The following is a 21,510-nucleotide window of genomic DNA, read 5'->3' as shown; positions in this document are numbered from 1 at the left end:
GTGTGATCAGTGTTTCTGGGGAACATTTTTCTCAGTGGGAAAAACAAGAAGAAGTGGTTTATGTCCAAAAAAATCTGGTCCTCAAAATAAATGAATTGAGTAGTAACTATATCACTATACAGAAAGCTACAGTAAGCTCTGCGGGTGGGGCTGCAAGCGCTACGTACGGTTAGACCCGCCTGGTGTATGGGAGAGGACCATAATGAAGGACCTCGAAGGTGATCTTTATCAACCCTAATTTATTCTCATTTTGCCAATGAAGAAATGGAAGCTCAGGAGGTGATTTGGCCAAAGTCAAAGCGAGTGACAAAGGTATGTAAAATTGAGGAAGTGGCTGGACTGGGGATGGAGTTCAGTACTAGAGCACTTACCTCACATGGGGGAGGCCCTGGGTTCAATCCCCAGTGCTGCTAAAAAAATAAAAAGCCTTTAATCAAGTAGAGGGGACCGTGGAACTGTTGTGAGAATCCATGTAAAAAGGAACTTGCCTCTTTCCCTCCATCCCTCCCTCCCTGCACCACCTAGAACAGAAGTAAGGAAAGTTCCCTGGTGGGGTGAAGAAGCCCAGAGACTCTTCCTCGGCCACACAGCTCAGCTCCAGGTCCAGCTGGGTGAACTGATTCAGTGTGAGAAACAGGGAGGGCAGTTTGGTCTGATCTTCTATGGCCATGAATATGTAAGTTCTATGCATTCTAATTAAAGACAAGTCCCTTCTGACTTCCAGAATCCCCCAGACTGCCTGCATCCCTGGGCTTTATTCCAGCACGGACAAGGAAACTCTTAACAGCATTTGCTTCCATTCAGTTTCAGTTAGCAAAATCAGAACAATGTCCACCCGCACAGTCAAGGTGGTGCAGGTAAGCAGTGCTGAGACCCTTCCCTTCAGCCCTCTCAGCCCCGGAAGCTCTAAGCCACAGCCCCTGCCTTCCGCATCCTCTCTGCAGACATGCAGTACCCACTCCTGGGTTACTGCAGTGATTCTGGGAGTCAACGTGTCCGTGGTTCACAAAGCATAGAACACAGGTCAGCAGTGTCCGTGGGGGCCTGTTGGAAAGGTACCTTCTCCCACCAGACCCACGCGTCAAACTGGGGTGTGCGACAAGCCTTCCGGGGGCTTCAGATGCCCCTTCGAGGCTCTGAAATGCATGTGCCACAAGGGATGTGCTGGTTTAATCACTGCAGTCTCTTGGGCTGGAGCGAGGACTCCCCTGTTGCTGGCAAGCCATTTGACAACCAGCTGTCAACAGTTGAATGCATCCCGATGAGCAGGAGAGGCGGGAAACCGAGGCTCAGAGAGCTTGGCAGTTCCAGCCGTGCTTGCACAGCTCCACCACCAGCCCTGTCTCTCAGCGAGTCCCAGTAAATCCCGAGCCTTGGAAACCGACCGCCTTATCTCACAGCTGCAGTCCAGGACTTGAAGCAGCTCATTGCCCCAGGCTCTTGGTAACACCCCACTGAGGGCAAAGGTCTCCCAGCCCCAAACCTAGGTTCACACCATCACCGTCAACAGGTGTCATACACACTTGCATTTTCCTAAGATGGCCAAAGAATTCTAGAGAATACCAAGTCCCTAGTCATAATGGGATTTATCTGCTTAACTATTGGCCAGTCTTCCTCACCTGTGTGTACCCCACTGCAGAGGGACTTTGCTCTGATCCTTGGCACGGGTGAGGGAGGCTGAGCACAGTAGGCGCTCCATAAATACCTGTGGAGTGAATGGCCAACACCTGGCTGGGTGGGACTGATAAATGCCAATGCCCTTAGGCACCTCCACCATGCTAAAGCGAGCAGGTTCTCCAACAGCGCAAGGGGGGACATGGAGTTGCAAGGACGTGCTATCAAAGCAATCGCGAGTGAATTCCAGGGACCTCCACTCCTGTGTCACACCCCCAGCTCTGCCATGGCACTTCAATCCATGGCCCCCGCTGCTCACGTGGCCTCAGTGCCAGCTTACTGGCAAGAGCGGCTTCACTCCCGAAATTCCAAAGAAGGGCTCGGCTCTGATAAGACCCGGGGGTGGGGGAGTTTACTGATTTATTTATATAATGAGTTCTGCCCAGGTGGTTTGCAAGCACTAATGTCAACGTGGCCCATCGAGAAGAGACTTAATGCTGAAATGGGGTGTTAGTCCCTCTACCAAGGCATGGGGGCAGTAAGTTAGCCTGACTATGGCTCCTGTTGGAGAGCATGATGTGCACTAAGCATGCGGGGACTTCCCGCAGCTGGTATCAGCCATCCTGATCACACCCTGGGGGTAGGCACGCCCTGCTCTTATTCCTGCTCCGCACTGAGTAGGAACTAGTTTAAGGCCACTTACTACTTGTGAGAGAGCCAGCCTTGACCAGTGCCTCTGGTCTTTATAAAGGTCTTATCCACTGCAGGGGCAGTGGTGTGTCACACCAAGCACCGCCTGCAACCAGGCAAACGTTTTTCTCCATGAGCGAATAAGGCAGATACGCTCAGGTCTTCCCTTTATTCCTCTGTGGCTAATACGCCCCTCTTCTTTTGCTTCCTTTTCTCCTCTCTTGACCCACGCAAAGAGACTGGAGGATGGAAAGAGGAAGGCTTGGAAATCAGGCAGACCTTCGATTCTGATTCCAACTCTGCCCCTTTCTACCGGTGCACGACCTTGAGCTCGTTCCCTGACATCTTTCAGTCTCAGTTTCCCCATTTGCAAAATGGCAGAAAAACAGGATGTGCAAAAGTGCCTGGCATGTGACAAAGGCTGGCTAAAGGTCACTAGAGTTACTTATTATTATTGATCGCCATTGTCACCTGGTGCCAGTTGTTCCCATTGTTAGTGATGTAAAGACCAACAGTGCACTCGCCAAAAGTTCTTGGAATGCACAATGAACTGCTCATGGGAGCCATGACTATCAAGAAAGGCCAGGGCGGATGCAGGATCGCAAGGCTGTCCCAGGGTCATCTCATCCTAGCAGCCACCTGATGCTGGCATCTTGATATTTCATCTGTCCATGCCAGTGTCCAGTTGGTAGATCCCAGGGGTGGCCCCAGTGGCCAACAAAACAAGCAACAGCCACCACGGGGCAGAAAGGAAACCAGTGTGTTGGGGGCGAGGGGACCCCCACCAAAACAGGCTCCAACAGCAGCAGGCAGCCGCGGGGGAAAGTCGGCAGCTGCTGCTGGCCTGGTGTCCTTGCTGCCAGAGTGATGAATGGAGCAAGCCAAGAGAAAAAGCCAACAAAGGTGTCCCTAATCTTGATGCAGTTCCATGTATTTTTTTTTCCTCGCTGACCATTGAGGGAGAACTTAAGCCTCAGTCCCTTTTCTTTGGCAGACATTTGAAACTGAAAGATCCCATTTCTTCCCAGTGCGAGATGTCAGGGGTAGAGAGGCGACCGGGGGGCAGGGTACATGTGATTCCCAGCTCTTGCTCCCCCTCCACTCTCTCTACTCCACCCCCTCATCCCCGTCCAGCATTTTTATAGAACATTCCCCCTGGGCGCCACAGTGGATGCCCGTCCCGTGCTCCCCCACACCCTGCACCCCATTATTATGGCAAGAGGTTTTCTGCTTAGGAGCTGGAGACTAAACGACTTGCTGGCAAAGGTTTAATAACAAAATGCTGCTGTGTCCAGTTTCAGTTTCCTCCCCCTTTATCTCCCTCTGAAACGGGGATTCCACAGCTTGGCTCAGCCCAGCTGCAGCCCCAGCAAGCACAGCCTCTGGCTGCTCCAGGTGTGTGGGGCCAGGTGGCCTTCTGTGCTGGGAGAGGCCCGGGTCGAGTTTGTCACATGGACTCAACCCAGGTCCAACCCTCAGCCCTGTCCGAGCCCAAGTGCTTCCCTCAGCGAATAGCAAGCAGCCGGGGACAGAAATGCCACTGCAGCCACTTCTCCATCGATGTAGATGTCACTCATCCAGGGCCCTCACCTCGCTGGGGACTGTGGATCCTTGCTACCTAGAGCCTCACGTGACCAGAGAGAGCTCCTTACACTCAGCATAAACAGCCACCTGCCACTAGGTTGGCGCCTACTGAAAACGCTACCAAACCTGACCATTGGGATGGTTCTGCCAGCGACACGCTGGCCACCTCCAGCTGCCACTTGTTCCAGCCTTGGCTCTTCTTATGTGCACCTGAGCTTGGTGTGCCAGCCTTCCTGGTAACTAAGGCAACCTGATTCTCTTCCCTTCAAAAGGGCAGTGTTTTTCTCACGGCTACCTGGGACCCCAGGGGATGAGTAAATCAGGTCAGTTTGGCTAAGTCCTCTCCCTGGAAGGGGGAGGGACGGGGACAGAGGGGAGCTGTCTTGGCTACTCTGTCCTGGCCATTGGGAGCATTGGCCCAAGTGACTTGGAAACAACTTTGACCTGCTGCTCACACCGTGCCCTTCAAAGAGTCTCTGCCTCCATCTTTGTTCGCTCATCTCCAGAGATGCAGTCAGCTGGCTGCTTCCAGAAGCTAGAGTTTATGCCAAACAGTCTCCCGAGCACCATGAAGATCTCAACGGCTTCTCCAGCAGACTCCTTAGTAACATCTGCCCCGCGGTCACAGCAGCTTCGCCCCTTCTGAAGGAGCGGTAATCCTCCAGCCCAACTTGTCAAAGGCTGGGACCTCAACGTGAGTGACAGACCAGGAAGCCTACAGGAGTGCAGGCTCAGGAGTCCAGCAACTGGGTCGCCATCATTCCTTGACCTTCCTGAGTCTCAGATACTCCTACTTACATCATGTGGTTGTGGAAAGGATTCCATGAGATTATAAGAGAATGCTTAGCCAGCCGGCAGCACAAGGTGAGGATTCAATAGATAGTAGCATTTATTATCATTTTTCTCACTTGTGGGTTCCCAAATCTCTTCTTTCTTTCTGTTGCCTATATTATTACCTCATAACCTTATTTCTTTCTTAAAAATTGAACTTATGTTCCCATGCATGGTAGATGCTCACAGAATATGTAGTCTTGAACTCAAGTCTTGAAAAAAGTAGAAGGACCCTGTAAAATGTGCACATAGGTATTATCATTACTAGTCTATGATGGTAGTGGACCATCCAGCAGAAGCAAGGGCCGCAGAGGCTTCGAGTAAATCCCCTGGCAGGCTGGTTATACCTCACCGAAGAAAGCACGTCAGAATACAGATTGGTAGAAAGTGACATCAGTTTGACAATGACCCTAAATCCATTTTAACTGGTTGTAAAAATAATAATTCACTTGTGATCACTAGTACTTAGACTGCTCAACAGACAGCAAACTCCTATGACACCACACACAATGGCCTTGACATTGTGGATGAAAACTCATTAATCCACACGCCGAAAAAGGATTATAAGGAATAATTCAGTCACAATATGAAACATACCTGAATTCTTACCACAGCGGAAGAGAACCTGGATCTGATTTTTAGGGCAAAGTTTACATACAAGAAAGAGGAAGAGAGACCTTTACTAGACTCAAGGTTGGCATTATTTACTGTGTGACCTTGGGCAAGTCACTTATCTCTGAGTCTCAGTTTCATCTGTGAAATGAAAGGCCTGGGTTATATAACCAGAAAGGTCCATTCCAGCTGCAGAGTGGGGTGGAGGCTCAGCCTCCCATTGAGTCAGGTGCTTTGCAGGTACTTTTGCTAGTCAAACAACTGGCATTCTGGAGTGCCTCCTGAATACCAAGCTCAGAGCTGGCTGCCCTGCCTATGTTAGTTTATTAATACTTGGAGTTAAGCCTCACAGATTTATGTGCTTTTCCTCATTTGATGAAAGATAAAACCAAGTTTCAGAGAGAACATGTAACTTATCAAGATCACTCAGGGAGCAGGTGGCAGATGCCAGTCCCTTTTTCCATTATCCACACTTGCCCCCTGGTTGACCATGACCGCTATAGGCGTATGAAATCATGCCCATCCCAGTTCCATTTCCCAAGGCCAAATTCCTGAGGCGGTAGAGCACAGGACTTCAGTCAGCAACTCATTCTGCTGGGAACTGAATGGTGCCGGGTTAGGAATGTGGGTTCTGGAGTCAGCCTGCTGGCCATTCACACCGAAGTGCCACCAAGTGCTGAGTGCTTGGGCCAGGGTGGTGTTCAGTGGCAGGTGTGAGGCCCTGGTATTAAAAAAAAAAAAAAAATTTGAGTAGCTTCAGCAAATCTAGCCTACCTAGATAATCCAAGTAGATAATTGTCCTAGTCCCAGGGTTCTTAGAAGGATTTAAAGAAATAACCCACGTAAAGCTCTCATCAGACCACCTGACTACAGTAAGTGCTCAATCATTGTCTCTTCTCCACCTAAACAGGAGGACACAGAGAGGGTGACAAGCAGTCTCATAACTCAGGGCAGGAGTCATGAACCTGGGGTCCAATGAGGCCCAGATTATGTGTGAAAAACTTTTGTTGGGAGGCTAGGGCAGGAAGATCACAAATTCAAGGGCAGCCAGGGCAACTTAGTAAGACCCTGTCTCAAAATGAAAAATAAAAAGTGCTGCAGGTGCCCAGCTCTCCTACTCCTCGATTTATACCCAAAGGATTTAAAATCGGCATACTACAGCGACACAGTCACATCACTGTCTATAGCAGCTCAATTCACAATAGCGAAACTATGGAACCAACCTAGACGCCCTTCACCTGATGAATGGATAAAGAAAATGTGGTGCACATCCCCAATGGAATATTTCACAGCCTTACTGAAGAATGAAATTATGGCATTTGCAGGTAAATGGACGGAACTGGTGAGTATCATCCTATGTGAAATAAGCCAATTCCAAAAAACCAAAGGCCAAATGTTTTCTCTGATAAGCGGATGCTGATCCATAGTGGGGGGATGGGTAGGAAAGAATGAAGGAACTTTGGATTTTATAAAGAGAGTGAGGGGAGGGGTGGGGTGGGTGGGGAGGGGAAGGATGGTAGATTGTGAGACAGACATTATTACCCTATATACATGTATGAAAAGAATTTTAAAAAAATTTTTTTATCACTCTCAAAAACTAAGTTAATGAAATAAAGTTTAAAAAAATGAAAAAATGAAAAAGGGCTGCAGATGTAGCTCAGTGATAGAGCACCCCTGTGTTTGATCCCCAGTACTGAAAAACAAACAAAAACTTTGCACTTCGGGAAAAATCCTGCTTCTGTGCCAGGCTCATAAGGGTCCAAGGCCCCAACTTTCTATAATAGAAACTATTTCTGAAATAAGGATGAGCAAAAGGTGGTCCTTGAATCAGGAGAGGAGCTGTCCTCTCCGTCTGGCCTCCAGATCCAGAAGCTGCCTGGAGTTCTCAGGTGCTTCCTTCCAGAAGCTGTGAACACACAGCAGGCAATGTGCAGGAATCAGGCTTCAGGAAACTTCTCTGGTAGGGCCAGTCCCAATGATCTATTCTTCCTCAGAGAACAATCGGTGTGTTTGTTTTTGCAGACCATGAAGTTAAACACATGCAGACCGCTGGCCCTGTGTTGGCAGCTTCCAAAAGCACCCAAGTCTGCTGCGAAAGGATCCCCCCTCTAGGGGCTGTGCAGGCACCTGGCTCTCTGTCACCTCCCCGCATGGGCCTGGACTGGGGCAGAGCCTGTGAGGCTGGAGCCTTTTGCCCAGTGGGCAGGGCTCAAGCTGCCCACTGAACCCTCTCCGGTTGTTGGGACAACCATCCTCAGGAATTTCGGTCTCCCAATCCTCCCTGGGTGAGAAGGGGAGCAGTTGGCAAGGCTGGCCGCTTGGCTGCTCTTCCAACCCCCTGGTGAAAGGGGAAGCTGAAAACTGGATTCCCTACCCCCAGCAGCTCTGTGCGGACAGCACACAAAACAGCTCAGCCCAGAGAGAGGAATGTGCCAAGACATTCTTTAGGGTTGGTAACCGGAGATGCTATTTTGTCTTTGGTGGCTAAGAAATCACTTTTTCAACTGAAGGACCATTTGACTTACTTCTTTTAAATTCAGGGGAATGGGCGGGCATCTCCATGATTCAGGTAAGGAAAACACCAAGGCAAACATACGCATGCATGCACGCACAGACACACACACATTCTTAAGGAGTGGGGTTTTCAATGGGATCTGTTGTTGTTGTTGTTGTTCAAAGCATTAACCAGCTGCAAAGATGCACCTACCCTGGGAGAATTTACCTGCCCGCCCCAGCAGCCCAGAGAAGTTCAGCTCTTTCTAGTTTTGTTAAATTGCCTCCTTCTCTTCTGCATCTCCCTTTTTCCGCCATAAAATTGGTGAGTAAGGAAAGGCAGAAGGGTCTGCAGTCATATCTGAGAGCTGGCAGGCCCTTGCAGACCATCTAATCAACCTCCTCTCTCACCCATGGAGCACTTGAACTTTAGTGATCTCAAGTTAGTCGCCAGAGTCAGAGAGGCAAGACTAAAAGGTAGAAATCCCTAACCAGGCACACAGAAGGGAAAGTCCAGGGAACCACAAGCAGATATCCTTGGCTCAGCTGTAACCCCACACCTTCAGAGCTGGCCCACAACAGTGACCTCTAGAGCTGACCCCAAAGCTCAGGTGCCCCACACCAGGCCATTTGGGTAGGATGACCAACAGGCCCCAAAATAAAAACCTTAAAAATCAATGAGTAGAGCTGGCAATTTAGCTTAGTGGCAGAGTGCTTGCCCAAGACCTCATGTTCAATCCCACTACTACCATCAAAGCAAAATCTAAGCTACCTAGTTAGGTTCAGTTGCACACGCCTATAATCCCAGCAACTCAGGAGGCTGAGGTGGAAGGATCACAAGTTTGAGGCCAGTCTCAGCAACTTAGAGAGGTCCCAAGCAACTTAGCAAGACCCTGTCTCAAAATTTAAAAAAAAAAAAAAATTTAAAAAGGCCTGGGGATGTAGCTCAGTCATAGAATGTCCCTGGGTCAACGCCCAGTACCAAAAACAACAATAACAATAAAAATCTACTTACAAGGTGAAGGTGAGCAGCATCTGTCCGCTCTTGCCTCCTCTCCATCACTTGCCAAGCTTACTAAAATCAAAGGCTGTGCGGGCCTGGCACTGGGGCCTCAGGCAGGCCTTAGTGTCCAGCTAAATAAAATGAATGACACTGCCCATCCCCCAGGGATTGCTGGATTTTCTAAAGTCCTCTCTATTTATGGCAATAGTTTCCCACTGGTGAAAGTGGTACAAAAATTTTAAGAGTGAGCTGATCCAAAGTCAAGTATTAGAGTAAGCAATAGCTCAAGTGGATATACCAGAAAGTCATGAAGGTGGTTGGTCCATGTGACACTGAAATGTGGGAACTCTTCTAGCCAAGTCAGTCCTTCAGAGAAAGCTCCAAGTTGCCCTTTCCAAGGGTAAAGAATTACTGCTGTTTGCAAAACCTCGCAAGACTGCAATATTCCCTCAGACACACGTTATCACTGCCAGCCTGGCAGAACTCAAACTCCAACATGACATCCAACTGCCAGCAGGCACTGGGTGCATCAACTGCAGAGACCTAAACTGCGGGAGGAAAGGTGAGCTTGAATTTGTCTGTTCTGAGAAGACAACTAGGGAAAAAGAGGCTGCTAAGTTCACCCACATCTGGGGCAACTCACTTGACGTGGTTGGGGGGAAAGCATGTCAGGAAGACAAGTTTGGAGATAGAATGTTAGAGCTGCTCAAGAACTTGGTGTATACAGGTGGGAAGATCAAAATGTTTGAATAAATCACGCCTCTGGGCTTCGAATTTTCTCTTACGTTTTAAAAATGGGAGTTGGGCTCTGATCCCTCAGGTCCCTTTTAACTTTTAAGAATCCCCACTGTTCAGCTCCTTCCCTTCCAAGCAAACCACTCATCTGACACATAGGGAAACCAAGGCTCACAGGGCAAAGAACTTTGCCTAAGAGACACTGTCCAGCATTAAAATGTTCTCTTTCAGATTTGGCATGGTGCGGAGCAGAGTGGGCACCCAGGAAATGCTGGAAGAACGAACGGACAGACGTGCTCAATGGAATCGACTGGGAATTTCAACTCTCATTTTCTTTCTGCTTCTTCTTCTTTTAAACCCACATCTTGCTACATACCCCATCGTGGGACTTCTGAGATATGACCCACCAGATCCCGCATAATGAAGCTTCCAAAAACATCACCTTCATTGCTTCAGGGGACCTGACCCCCAAGGTCACAGATCAGGTGAAAAATCCACATTCCTGAGACGCTTTGACCACAAACCGTGTCAGCAAAGGAAAACAAAGTGGTCTGGGGGTGGAGAGGTGGCCTCCCCCATCCCCAGGACATACATGGAGAGGGTGTGTGTGCAAAGTAATTCCAAGTAGTCCAAACCGGGAGAAAGTCTAGGGCGTTAAGGCTCCACCTGCCTCAGCACAATCCCGTGCTCCAGCCGGTGAGGCGCTCGCCAAGGTCAGGACGCGCTGGTGCATGGTTGAGAAGCCTCGGGCCCCAGAGAGGAGAAAGGGAGGAGAAAGCGGCGATGGGCAGGGCTTCGCGGGAGGCCTCTCACCTCCATCTGCATCCTAACAGCTTCCAAGTTGCTGTGAGATTCCTGGAGAACCAGTCTCCCTCGGCTGCCCTCCCCCGCTCCCTCCTTCCCGTCCCACCCCGGCCTCCCCAGACTTGCTCCAGCGCTGCTCTCAGGAGCCAAGGAGGCACCTGTCAAAATGCACACTCCAGGCTGCCTTCCCCTCGCCCAGCGCCCTTCCTACAGTCTTCTCCACCGAGCCCAGGGTCCCTGTCAACCCTCCAAGCCGGATCCCATCCCCCCAGGCCAGGAGAGCTCCGCGGAAAGACCCGGCTTCACCCACTAGGTCACGGCCCCCGCCCCCGCCAACCTCCCCCCCTAAGGGGGCGGGGGCGGGGCTCGAGCTTAAGGTCAAAACTCTGGGCAGGTGCCGGCCGGGGCCTAGGTGCAACCGCTGGGGACGGCGGTGGGGCGGACGGGCCGGCTCCCTGGCCGCCCCCTCCTCTCGGCACCCCACTGGGGCAGCAGTGGCGCTCCAGAGGGGCGGGGGTGGCAGGCAAACTGAAGAAAGCGCGAGGGCCACGCGGAGCTCCCCGGCCCCCTGCCCAGCCCGAGTCGGCGGCCCCAAGGGCAGCTGGGGACCCAAGCGGGGTCCCGGGGGCTGCGGGGTCCTACCTGTCCCGCGGGTCGATCCAGCTGGTGGTGCGGTTCGTGTGGTCTATGTAGTAGACCTTGCCGTCGAAGTCGCGGGCCTCCTCCCAGCCCTCCGGCAGGGGCAACTCCGGCCGGGGCATCTTCCCGAGCGCGGCCCGAGCTCCCCCATGCAGCTCGCGGCCGCCGCGGGCTCAGCGGCTCCGGCCGGCCGTCCCTAGTCCAGGCGGCCGCCGAGGCACCATGATCGGGGGGTGGCGCCCGCGGACTGGGGACCCTAACGGGGGCCGGCCGGGGTGGCGCCGCTGTCCATGCGGCCCTGCGGCCCCGGCGCCGCCCGCTCCTCCCGCCGCCCGCCTCTCACGCTGCCATGTGCGCCCGCAGCAGCGCGGTGCGGGCCGGGTGCGCCCAGCCGCCCAGGCGGAGCGGAGCGGGCCGAGCGCGGCTGCCGCCTGCCCTCCACCGCCTCCGGCGCCCTGCTCGCCGCCCGCCGCCTCCCCAGCCGGGCGCCGTTCCTCCTCTCCGCTCGGCCGTTGCGAACTCGCCCGCTTTGCGACTCTGCCTCCGCCAGGTGCGGCTCGGGCGGTGCAGGTAACTGCGCTGCCCCGGAAACGGGAGGCGGAGCGCCGGGCGCCTGGGTTCCCGGGTCTCCTCCCCGCGCTCAGCGCCACGAGGGCGGGTCCTAGGGCCCGAGACGCGCCCCCTCGTGGGACAGTCCGAACCGCCGACCACCCCTGCGCTGCCCCTGCCAAGGGGATGGGAGACTGCCGGTTACCTGGGATCCAGAGCCAGACCGGAGCCCAGGAGGTCAGGACGAGACCCTCTCTGCCTCGGCTTCCCAGCGCTACTGGCTCTCCCACCCCGAGTGTCCAGGGCTCTGGCACAGGTGGCCCCAACACGCCAGCTTTTCTGGTATGTGCAATCAGGAGTCAGGCAAGAAGTGGTTAAGTGGGAAGATTCTTTTAAATCGGGGAACATAAGTTTTCCAGGCTCTCTTGTCCCTTCCCCCAGCACATGCACCATCTGTCTCCCTCTTCTTCAATTCTCCCCACGTTGTTTCAGCTACCCCACCCCACCCCTTAATTTGCAAATGTAGCTGGCTCTCCTTAGGGTCCCTAAAATTAGTACAATGGATCTGCTTCCTTGGGGGGACTTCCAGAAGTTGTCAGGGGAAGCACTTTGTAAAAGTAATAGTCATGATATTGTTAGTTAAATTGAGTACTTACCTGTGACGGTAAGAAAGGTGGCAGGAAGGGGAAAGGGAGGAGCAAAATTCCATATCGAAAACATTTTAAGGGAAGAAATTAAAACAATCTGCCAGGCACTGTAGTGTGTACCTTGTGGTCCCAGCTACTGAGGAGGCTGAGGCAGGAGGATCACTTGAGCTTGGGAGTTCCAGGCCAATCCAGTCAAAAAAGCAAAACATAAATAAAACAGACAATGTTTCTTGAGAATTTGAAAATACTGGATTAAACACCAAAATAGAGGGTCACAGGATTCAGTTAGGATCAGCTGAATTTGCACTTGTACATGGCTTAGATGGTGTTTTCCGAGGATGAGAGCAACCATTTTTGCAGTGGACGTGTGACAGGAAGCTGGACCAGAGAAATGAAGCACAGTACAGTGTATCCTCTTGTCTGAGTCTTGTGGTCTCCCAGAAGTGTCACTCCCTGAGCCTGTATGGGCCAGAATGTGCTGAGCAAGAGAGAGACTCCCCTGTTCATGGTGTCATCTCCACTTGATAGAGAAGACCCCCGGTGGTGAACTCTTCAGCTTCTGCAAAGTTAATTATTTCCCTGAGGCCAGGGCTGAGGGGCTCAGTGTTTGGCTCTTCTGTCCCTCCTTCCACAAATCCTAGGCACCAAAGTGCAGGAACCAACCTTCTGGCCTCAGGAAGTTTCCATACACCCAAAAGTAGGAGTTCCCCATTCCTTCATGGGGAACTCCCTCAACCCTCTCCATTTTCTTGGCTTGGGTCAACCTCTGACTATGTAAAAAGCTCCCAGTTTTAGTTTTTCCTATGGTGCTGAGAATCCAGTCTAGGCTTTGCACATGCCAGGCAAGTGACCTTCCAGTGAGCTACACCCCCAGAAAAAACCTTTAATTATTGATTAGAGCAACAGCCCAAAAATGAAGCTGACCCTATGCCAGGTGTTTCTCACACTTGATCTCCTTTACTCTTCACAACGACCCTCTGGAATAGGGAAATTTATATATTATGGCCATTTTTTGGATGAGGAAATAGAGGCTTCAGAATGGTCTGGGGCACCCAGCTAATGAGACACACTAGGTCTGTCTGATTCTAGGGCCATTGCTTTCAACAACTAACCTATGTTTTCCTTCTTTTAAAAATTCCCCTGTCGCTCCAGGACCTCTCTGTGGTTTAGATATGGAATATTAATGTTTGTTTCGTAATTTTTTGACTGAGAAGCAAGACCTCTGGAATTAAGCTACTTGGATCCCAAATGCACACTACTCTCCAGTTATGTGAACTTGGACATCTTGCTGAATGGAAGTGTTAGTTTGGGGCCCAAAAAAAAAAAAAAATCACACAATAATATGAACTCCTTAGGGGATGGTTGTAAAAGGTGAAAGCACTTTGGTAGCCATGACCTCAGGAGCCATGAGCTCAGCAGCCTCATGGGGGTCATTTGGAGCACCCTGTCTGACAGCAAGCCACCTCTGTGAAAGTGGACCATTTCTGCTCAAAATAAGCCCATGTCCTTCCCTGAGAATTATGGGTGGCTGCTCGTGACGGTTCTCCTCATTGTTGACTTCTTGTGTGTGTCCTATTTTCAACCAAGTCTTGTACCTGGATGTGTTCATTGTGAAACACCTTGCAGATTTTCAAATCTAACTTTCTTTTTAACTCAGATGCCCACGGCCTGGCATTTTCTAAATGTTCGCTCCTTTGGACCTTTACACCTGACCTGGAAAGCAGGAGAAAGACCAGGGTAGGAACTAACTCAAGGCCTTGTCCCTCCCACCCCTGACAAAAGAATCCCAGGTTATCTCCCAGAAGCTCAAGCAGGGTGAGGTCACAAAACAGATGGCCACCTACCCCATGCCGGGCAGGTGAATCATCACCCCCCCTGCATTCTGTGAGGCCCAGGGCAAACGTGCTGGGGTTTAAAGGTAGAACCGGCTTGGCCACGTGATAGACCACAGTGGAGTTTATTCTACAGGTGACTGAACTGCAGGAATCCGAACAGAAGACAAGAGGCCCTGGCCTCTCCCGACCTTCCTCCTGGGGCTGTGTCTGGCTGCCTGTGTGCTGAGTTCAAGGAGACAGGCCATCATGGTTGAAGCCAAGCAGAAGTGACGACTGGCCAAACCTTTCTGCATTTGCTTTCAGAGCCAGGTGGCCCACGGGAGACAACAAGCCTGGGACAGGTTGCTTGTTTTTTAAAAACAATGCCCATTTAAATCAGTTATTCCCCTGCAAAAGCCATGAAGAAAGGCAACTTTTCAACACATGCCTTAAGAGACAGGGTGACATATTTCATGGAGATGGTGAGGAGGAGAAATTAAATGCAAAGAAAGAAGGGCGTGGAAATGTCAGCACAGCTTCCTGTTGGCACCTGCAATCTTCAGGGCAACAGAGGCTTGGAGAACTTCTGCTGAGATCTGTCTTTCTACTCAGTGACTACCTCCCTACCTCATGCTGGCCCTCCCACACGTCCTGGGGAATGCGCACAGTTATGTTCTATGGCTGAGCCAATAATGTCCCCTTCCTTTAGTCACGCATTACTTGAGGTTCATGGTGGACTGTTTTCTGCAATGATGGGAAAACATGTCCTAAGCCAGAGAAAATTAGGGTGGAAGAAATCCTTGGCAACATGAGAGCCGAGGCAGACAAAATGGTTTCTTATTTACCTCTGGCTTCTCAGTGCTTCATACAGCACTGCACAGGAAATAAGTTGAAGTCTAACACAGCCTATTCATTTTACAGATAGGGAAAGGAGTCTCTGCGAGTAATGATTTATTGTCCTTGGTCTTATTGATCCCATTTTATAGAGGAGCAAACTGAGGCACCGAGCGGTAAAGTGGCTTTCCTATAGCCACTTAGTAAAGAATGGAGCCCAGACACCAGTGCTGCTGCCACGGGATTTCCCTTCTGAATTCCAGCAAGGTGACACTAATGTACCTATGGAGGAGACTTCAGGGCTACTGTCTGGTTGGAGCAGGTGTAGGGGTAGCCAGGAGGCCAGTCTTGAACTCATGCCCTAACCCTTCCTTTGGGTTGTGGACCCATCTGGAGAGGTTGGAGGAGGCTTTGGAGGCTGGGCAGGGCAGCCAAAGTAGATCATGGCTGAGCTTGCCGTGAGCCAGGCAGAGAGGAGGTAAGACAGACATACCTGGTCCTCCTCCACCTGCCCGATGCGGTCACAGACCCACGTGGGGTAAAGAGTAGGAGACCCAACAGGCCAAGCAGTCTGCGGAAGGAGGGCGTTTTCCTCCCCATCCCCCCTTACTGCTTTACTCATTAACTGGATTCTCCTGGGCCAGCGGCGATCCTGGGGCTGCAGGACAGGTTGAGTCCGTTCTGTTTCCAGAGCCCTCATCCAAGAGTCCTCTGGGGCCTGGGAGCTGTTGTGTCTTTCACCGAGCAGGAAATGAATTATGCACTGAAGGAGGAGGAGATGAAATCTCAGTTTCAAGGGCGGGGGCGTGAGCGAGGGAGGGCGCTCTTGCTCAGCAGCCGCTCTCCTCCTCTCCTACCCCGCGCAGGAGCCCGGGTGGAAACGGGTGGGCGGCGGCAAGCGCACTACCCAGCAGGCTGGCTGAAAGAAGCCGCTCCTGGGTATTTATAGCACTGGCATCGCCATGGTACCCAGGCGCTTAAATTAAACGCCAGCCCAACTGTTTAGAGAAGCTGGGAAAGAAGAGCTGTTCACCCGTCCACTGCGCACGGTCTGACACCTCGTTCTCAGAACTCCAGCACTTTATAAAGAGAAGCAAACCACCCAGCAAGAAGGGCGTGGGGTTGAGGTTTAATTCCAGATAACCTGCCTGGACAAGGTGACTGGGTGGAGTAGTAGAAAGCACCAATCTGATACTTGACTCTGCATTTCGGTGGATGTGTGACTTTGGGCATGAGACAGTCTCTCCCAGCCTCAGTTTCCTTGTCTGTGAAAATGAGAGCAACAATACCCACTGTTGGCTTGTGACAACTCAGTGAGATTATGTCAGTCAGTCTTTTGTTGCTGTGACCAAATACCTCACATGAACCACTTAAAGAATGAAAGATTTATTTCAGGTTGCGAAGGGCAGCTGGCTACTTTGGGACTGAGGTGAAGCAAAACATCATGGTGGAAAGCCATATAGTTCACAGCAGCTGGGAAGCAGAGATAGCAAGCCAGAGAGTGGGACTGGGGAGGACAAATGCCTCTCAGGGAACACCCCAGTGACCTACTTCCTCCAACGTGGCTCTGCCCCCCCCCATGTCATCAAATTGTTAATCCATCATTGTGTTAATCCAGCCAGTCAGGCAGAGTCCCATGGCCCAGTCATTCCCAAGGACCACACCTCTGAACACTGCTGTCCAAGATTTTTCTTTCAAATAGTGGGAGGGATGGAGAAAAATATGCCTAGTCCCTCTTCCTGGAAGCAGAAGGTCATTGCTTACTGTGAACCAACAAAGCTCAAGATGTCTAAGCTGGAATTCACACTTTTCAGTTGTTAGTTTTGTTTCAAGTACTGAGGATCAAACCAAGGCCTTGCACATGCTAGGCAAGGGCTCTATCACTGAGCTATATTTTACTTTATTTTGCGGCAGGGTTTCACTGAGTTTCCCAGGCTATCCTTGAACTTGCGATCTTCCTGCCTCAGTCTCTCTAGTAGCTGGGATTCAAGGTGTGTTCGACTACACCTGCCTGGCTTTCTTTTTGACCAAAGACCTTCTTTGGGTCCTTTTTTCTGATTCTTGACCATTTTAATGATATCTTAACTGATCTCATCTCTTGTATCCTCACCTACCTTTATGCCTGCAGCACACACCTCCTGATCCTTCTAAAGCGGGTGTGTCCACAGGTGCATTCTTCAGTGTGAAGCATAAAATGGTCTGAGACCAAAGACATCTGGGAAATCTTGACTTTAAGAAAGGAAATAGATTTCTTTCCTGTGAGACTTCCCAGAGGTCTCAGGGTATGTGCATCCATGGTGAAGAGGCCAGAAAACAATATACAGAATACATAATTGGTCAAATGTATTTGACTAGACTATCTTTTTTTTTTTCTCTAGAACACAATGTTCTGTGATAGGACCTGGCCCAAACGTTTCAGATAGGGAATCAGATATCATCGTTGGCTCTGTGAACTACAGAGCTTTTCTCTTTTTTCTTTTAATTTTTGGTGGTGCTGGAACTCGGAGCCTCCCACATGCTAAGCAGGGCTCCACCACTGAGCTGCACCCCAGCCCGTGTAGAGTGTGTGGCGACTACTAGGCCCTCCTGCCGTTGTGGGGTGAGACTGCGGTGGACGATATGCAAACAGTGGGTGTGGTCATGTGCCAATCAGTAAAACTATTTACAAACACAGGCCCATGGCCCTCGGGTCCTCCTGTGTTCACACCTGTTCAAAACGTGATTTTAATGACAGGGACTGGGTGCGTCCTGGATTCCTTTCTTTTCTTTTCTTTATTTCCTGTATCTAGTCTATCTATAAGATCTTGGATCCTATCATTGAACAAGTCTGACGTCTGCTCCCTCCTCTCTATAGCCCCCTCCACGACTCAGCCCCAGGACACCATGGCCTACAGGCCTCCCTGCAGAGAGCTTCCTCGGCCTCCCTGCCTTCATTCCACATGCACGGTCCTTGTGAAACAGACACCCGTCTCAGTGGCTCTCCGCTGGACTTCCGATGAAGTCCAAGCACCTCGCCCCGTGTCCCAGGGTCCAGGGTAGCCTTTCAGTCAGGGTTCCCTGCCGCCTCCTGCATGCACACTGGGCCCGCCTCCCTCTGGTCCTTCACCAGGCTGCCATGTTGAGCAGACTCCTCTGCCCTTGGGGGGCAGTTCTCCCTCAGATTCCAGCTTAGATGCCCCTCTTCCTTCACTGGTCAAGGTGGGCTTTGTGCCCTGCACCTCCTTTGTCCCTCAGCAAACTGCCTTATTTTAATTTTCTCCGTTTCTCTCTTTTTTTCTTTCTCAATTAGACAGTAAGAACTGTGAGAACAGTTCTTTGTATATTTTTTCTTTCTTTTTTTCCACATCCTCAATCCCTGAATCAGGCCCAGGGCAGATCAGCCTGGAGGATGTGGCTGTATTTAAAGGACACAAGCTGTACCCTGAACAGGGCCCTTGATACCACCTTTTGACCAATTTTTCTTCTTGTAGGGAGCAGATGGCATTTGTCTGTTAGAATAATTAGGCACCCGTAGGCCCCTCTAAGAAACAATTTGCCCATCTGTAGTGAGGAATGAGAGTCACACAGCAACTGAAGGTCCTTTGTGATAGGATTTTTTCTTTTAGTTTGAAGGTTTTGTTCTCCAAAGTCTTTGAGAGCTCCGTATCTTTCCTTATCAAGCTCTGCATCAATCAAACATTGGGAAAAAGTCAAACGCAATGTATGATCCATGAGGGATTCTGGGTTGCTTTAAAAAAAAGAAAAAAAAAAAAAAAAAAAAAGCTACAAAGGATGTTCTTGGGACCCCTGGAGGAAAGTGAAGACGCCGCATGCTTCAGACAATATTTCTGTTTCGGCGCTAAATACTTTGGGGCCTGTGGTAGCAAGGTACTTGTGTGGAGAAGGAGCATAGTTCTTGAAGGCCATCAGCTGAAGAATTTAGGGGTAAAGTGTCATGATGTCTGCAACTTACTTTCAGATGGTTCAGTAACCACTTGAGCATTTCAGAGGGAGGGAGGGAGAGTGATTCTGGCAAAAGTGTCAGTTGGTAGGTAATAGTAAGTAATCGTTACTGTATTTGATACATTAACTCCCATCTGACTTACCACAGTATCTAGCATGGACTATCCCTTAGTGAATATTGGCTGCACTACAATTACTGGTCACCTAAAGACATGCCCTGAATTGCTTAAGATGATCTATTAATTTCCTTATCAGGAATTTCTGATATTAGGCTTGGAGCAGCTTTGTAACCAACGAGCCCAGCACACAGCCGTCTCTCTCCTGGTGAGCCATATGGCCTAAGTTCCAAATATATTTCATAGAGCTTAGTGTTTTTATAGTAAATGTCTTTATAAAGGAAATAAAGATAGGGGAGAAATTTGGCATATTCCAAGTAAGGTGAAAGAAATCTCAGTTTGGACACAAATTGGTCACAATTTCTGGCCTGATTCAGACAAAGAAGGATGAAGTCACTGGGCTCACTGTCCTGCTGTCTCCCTGGACAGTCCCCTCATGTCCCTGCAACAGCTCCGCAGCAGGTGGCTGGCGTCTGCTCCATCATCTGGCTCAGCGACCAAATTGGCCAGAAGGCTGCAGACGTGCACCTTCATGGCAATAGGGGGTCCTGGGCAGGCGCAGTCCTTCCGTGGGCCTCAGTCCCTTGTCTTATGTTTCCATTTCGTCCCCATCAAAGACTGAAGACAAGATTGGCCCAGCACAGGAAGCCCCACATTTGGCAGCTCTTAAAGCAGCAGACAGACCTTCCAAGGTTAGCCTGCCCTCTGCCATGGGCCACGGACCAGAGGATGGGACCTGTTGGAGCAGGCATTCGCTGGTTCGACCACTTCTGTAACCAGGGGCTTCCAGGGGAGCAGCACTGGGGCCATAATAGTAATGACCATGGCTGCTGATGGAGCTCTCGGCCCATGACAGGCACCGAGCTGGCACTTACCACATACAGCACTCATTCCAGTCTCAACTCGCAAGGCACCCAGGACTCCAGACACAGGCCTCTCTGGCCTAAAACCCCAGGATGTGGAATAGGAGTGTAAGGCCACCGTGCCCCACCCCTGGGGATGTAGAAGACTCTACTGGTGCATGAAATCTTGCATCCGAGTGTTTGGTGCAGCTCCAGGTTAATCTAAGTGTGATCCGCATTACTGCCATCCTGCGGGGACAGGGGCCCCTCTGCAGGATCTCACGCTCAGCTCCAGGACCTCGGAAGAGAAACTCATTCCCAATTAGCAAGTTAATAGATGCTGTGTTGCCTCATGGAGGGGCACATTTCACTAGTGTGCTCTCAGCAGGTGTCTAGCCCAGGAATCACGGCATGGGGGCGGTTAGGGAGGAGGGAGGTGAATCCCACCTCCACTTGGCACCACGGGCATGGACACCGTCAGCTGCCTTGAGTTTGTTCAGCGAAGTCCTCCCACCATAGGGCAGCCAGGGAACTCCCTTCCTCCGGGTGGTGGGGAAGCTGCCATCTGTGCGTCCTCCCGTTAAGAGGGATCTGGGCTCAGATCACAAATGGAGCTTCTGAGCCAGAAACATGGCAAATGGGATGACTCCATTTGCTGGAGCCAAAGCCCACCGGTTCCTCCATGCTGGGTCCCTGGTTTCCCCTCTAGAACCCGTGATGGGGTTGGGCGGGACCAGCAGGGGCCTGAGGTGGGGAGAGGCTGTAAGGGAGTCCGACACCCAGCACAATGAGCGTAGTGCCTGCCTCCCGGTGAGTCCCCGAGGAGTGAATGAAGGTACTTGATGGGCCCTGGACCATCCTGCCGAGGTGAGCCACACAGGCCAGAGACTCAGATTTGGCTGTGACCTGGAGCTGACACCAGCAGCTGACACGGATACTTGATGGTCACTCTTTTCAATGAGGTCACCTGGGCTGAGTGGCCCCAATCCCCACTCAAAAACCAGGAACTGAAGTGTGAGTCGTGTGCTTGGGACAGCATGTGCCTTGTGCCCACAGACAGAGAGGAGCTGGGTTCTGCAGACTCAGATCTCTGTGGAGACCACAGAGCGGGTGGACGCTGCCGCAGAGGACCTATGTGTGGCTAACTCCAACACACAGGTGTCATTCTTTTGTCACCCTTCCCTTGCTGTGCCCTTCAACAGGGATGCCAGCCCAGAACACTAGCTCACACTCACATGCTCACCAGACCTCACTCCTTCTCCAGCCCCACACTGTCATCGGTGGTCTGAAGTCCCCACCCCCCTAGCCAAACACATGGTGTTGCATCTGCTCCGTGGAAGCATCTGTGCTGGTCCTCACAGGTCCCCAGCATGCCACATCTATATCCACGACCCCACTGTAGTGACCCGCATGCTGGTGTCTGGGGAGGTTTGAGGGTGGTACCGTCGCCAGCCTACACTGCTTTCCCTCTTAACAGCTGAGGAGTTGGGGTGGGAGTGACCTCTGCGCTGACTGTGTGCAGGCTGCTGTGCCAACGCGGTCCTGGCCTCAGCCAGCCCCCTGGGGGCTCTGGAGTGGGGGGACTCTTCAGAGACACCGCTCCCTGCAGTGAGCAGCAGGTCTTTGTACCCCTGTTTTTATCAGACGCTGGATGTGGATGGTCATTCCTGGGGAGGGGGTGACTTTGCAGGGAGTTCCCTTCTGCGGGAGAATTGACACCTTGAACCTTAAGTAGGGGGTCAGTATCTGCTCTAAGGGACA

At 51.3% G+C, this 21,510-nt stretch overlaps 2 protein-coding genes across 2 annotated transcripts in view; one reads left to right on the top strand and one right to left on the bottom strand.

The window, feature by feature from the left end:
• Wwc1 (WW and C2 domain containing 1) overlaps window positions 1-11,582 on the bottom strand; it is a 156,935-nt gene extending 145,353 nt beyond the window's left edge. The window contains exon 1 of the mRNA XM_047555790.1: window positions 11,009-11,582. Coding sequence (XP_047411746.1) covers window positions 11,009-11,127 — 119 coding nt within the window. The 5' untranslated portion in view covers window positions 11,128-11,582. The remainder of the gene's footprint in view (window positions 1-11,008) is intronic.
• On the top strand, window positions 11,028-14,362 carry LOC124986942 (atherin-like). Its single transcript, XM_047555791.1, has 2 exons — window positions 11,028-11,896; window positions 13,354-14,362. Exons 1-2 carry the CDS (start codon window positions 11,228-11,230, stop codon window positions 13,369-13,371), a joined length of 687 nt encoding a protein of 228 aa, XP_047411747.1. The 5' UTR covers window positions 11,028-11,227; the 3' UTR covers window positions 13,372-14,362.
• The last annotated feature ends 7,148 nt before the right edge of the window (window positions 14,363-21,510 follow it).

This window comes from Sciurus carolinensis, chromosome 6 (assembly GCF_902686445.1).
Source record: "Sciurus carolinensis chromosome 6, mSciCar1.2, whole genome shotgun sequence".
In the NCBI taxonomy this organism is placed as follows: Eukaryota; Metazoa; Chordata; class Mammalia; order Rodentia; family Sciuridae; genus Sciurus; species Sciurus carolinensis.
Note: the sequence above shows the minus strand (reverse complement) of the source record. Positions and strands in the feature narration are given on the sequence as shown.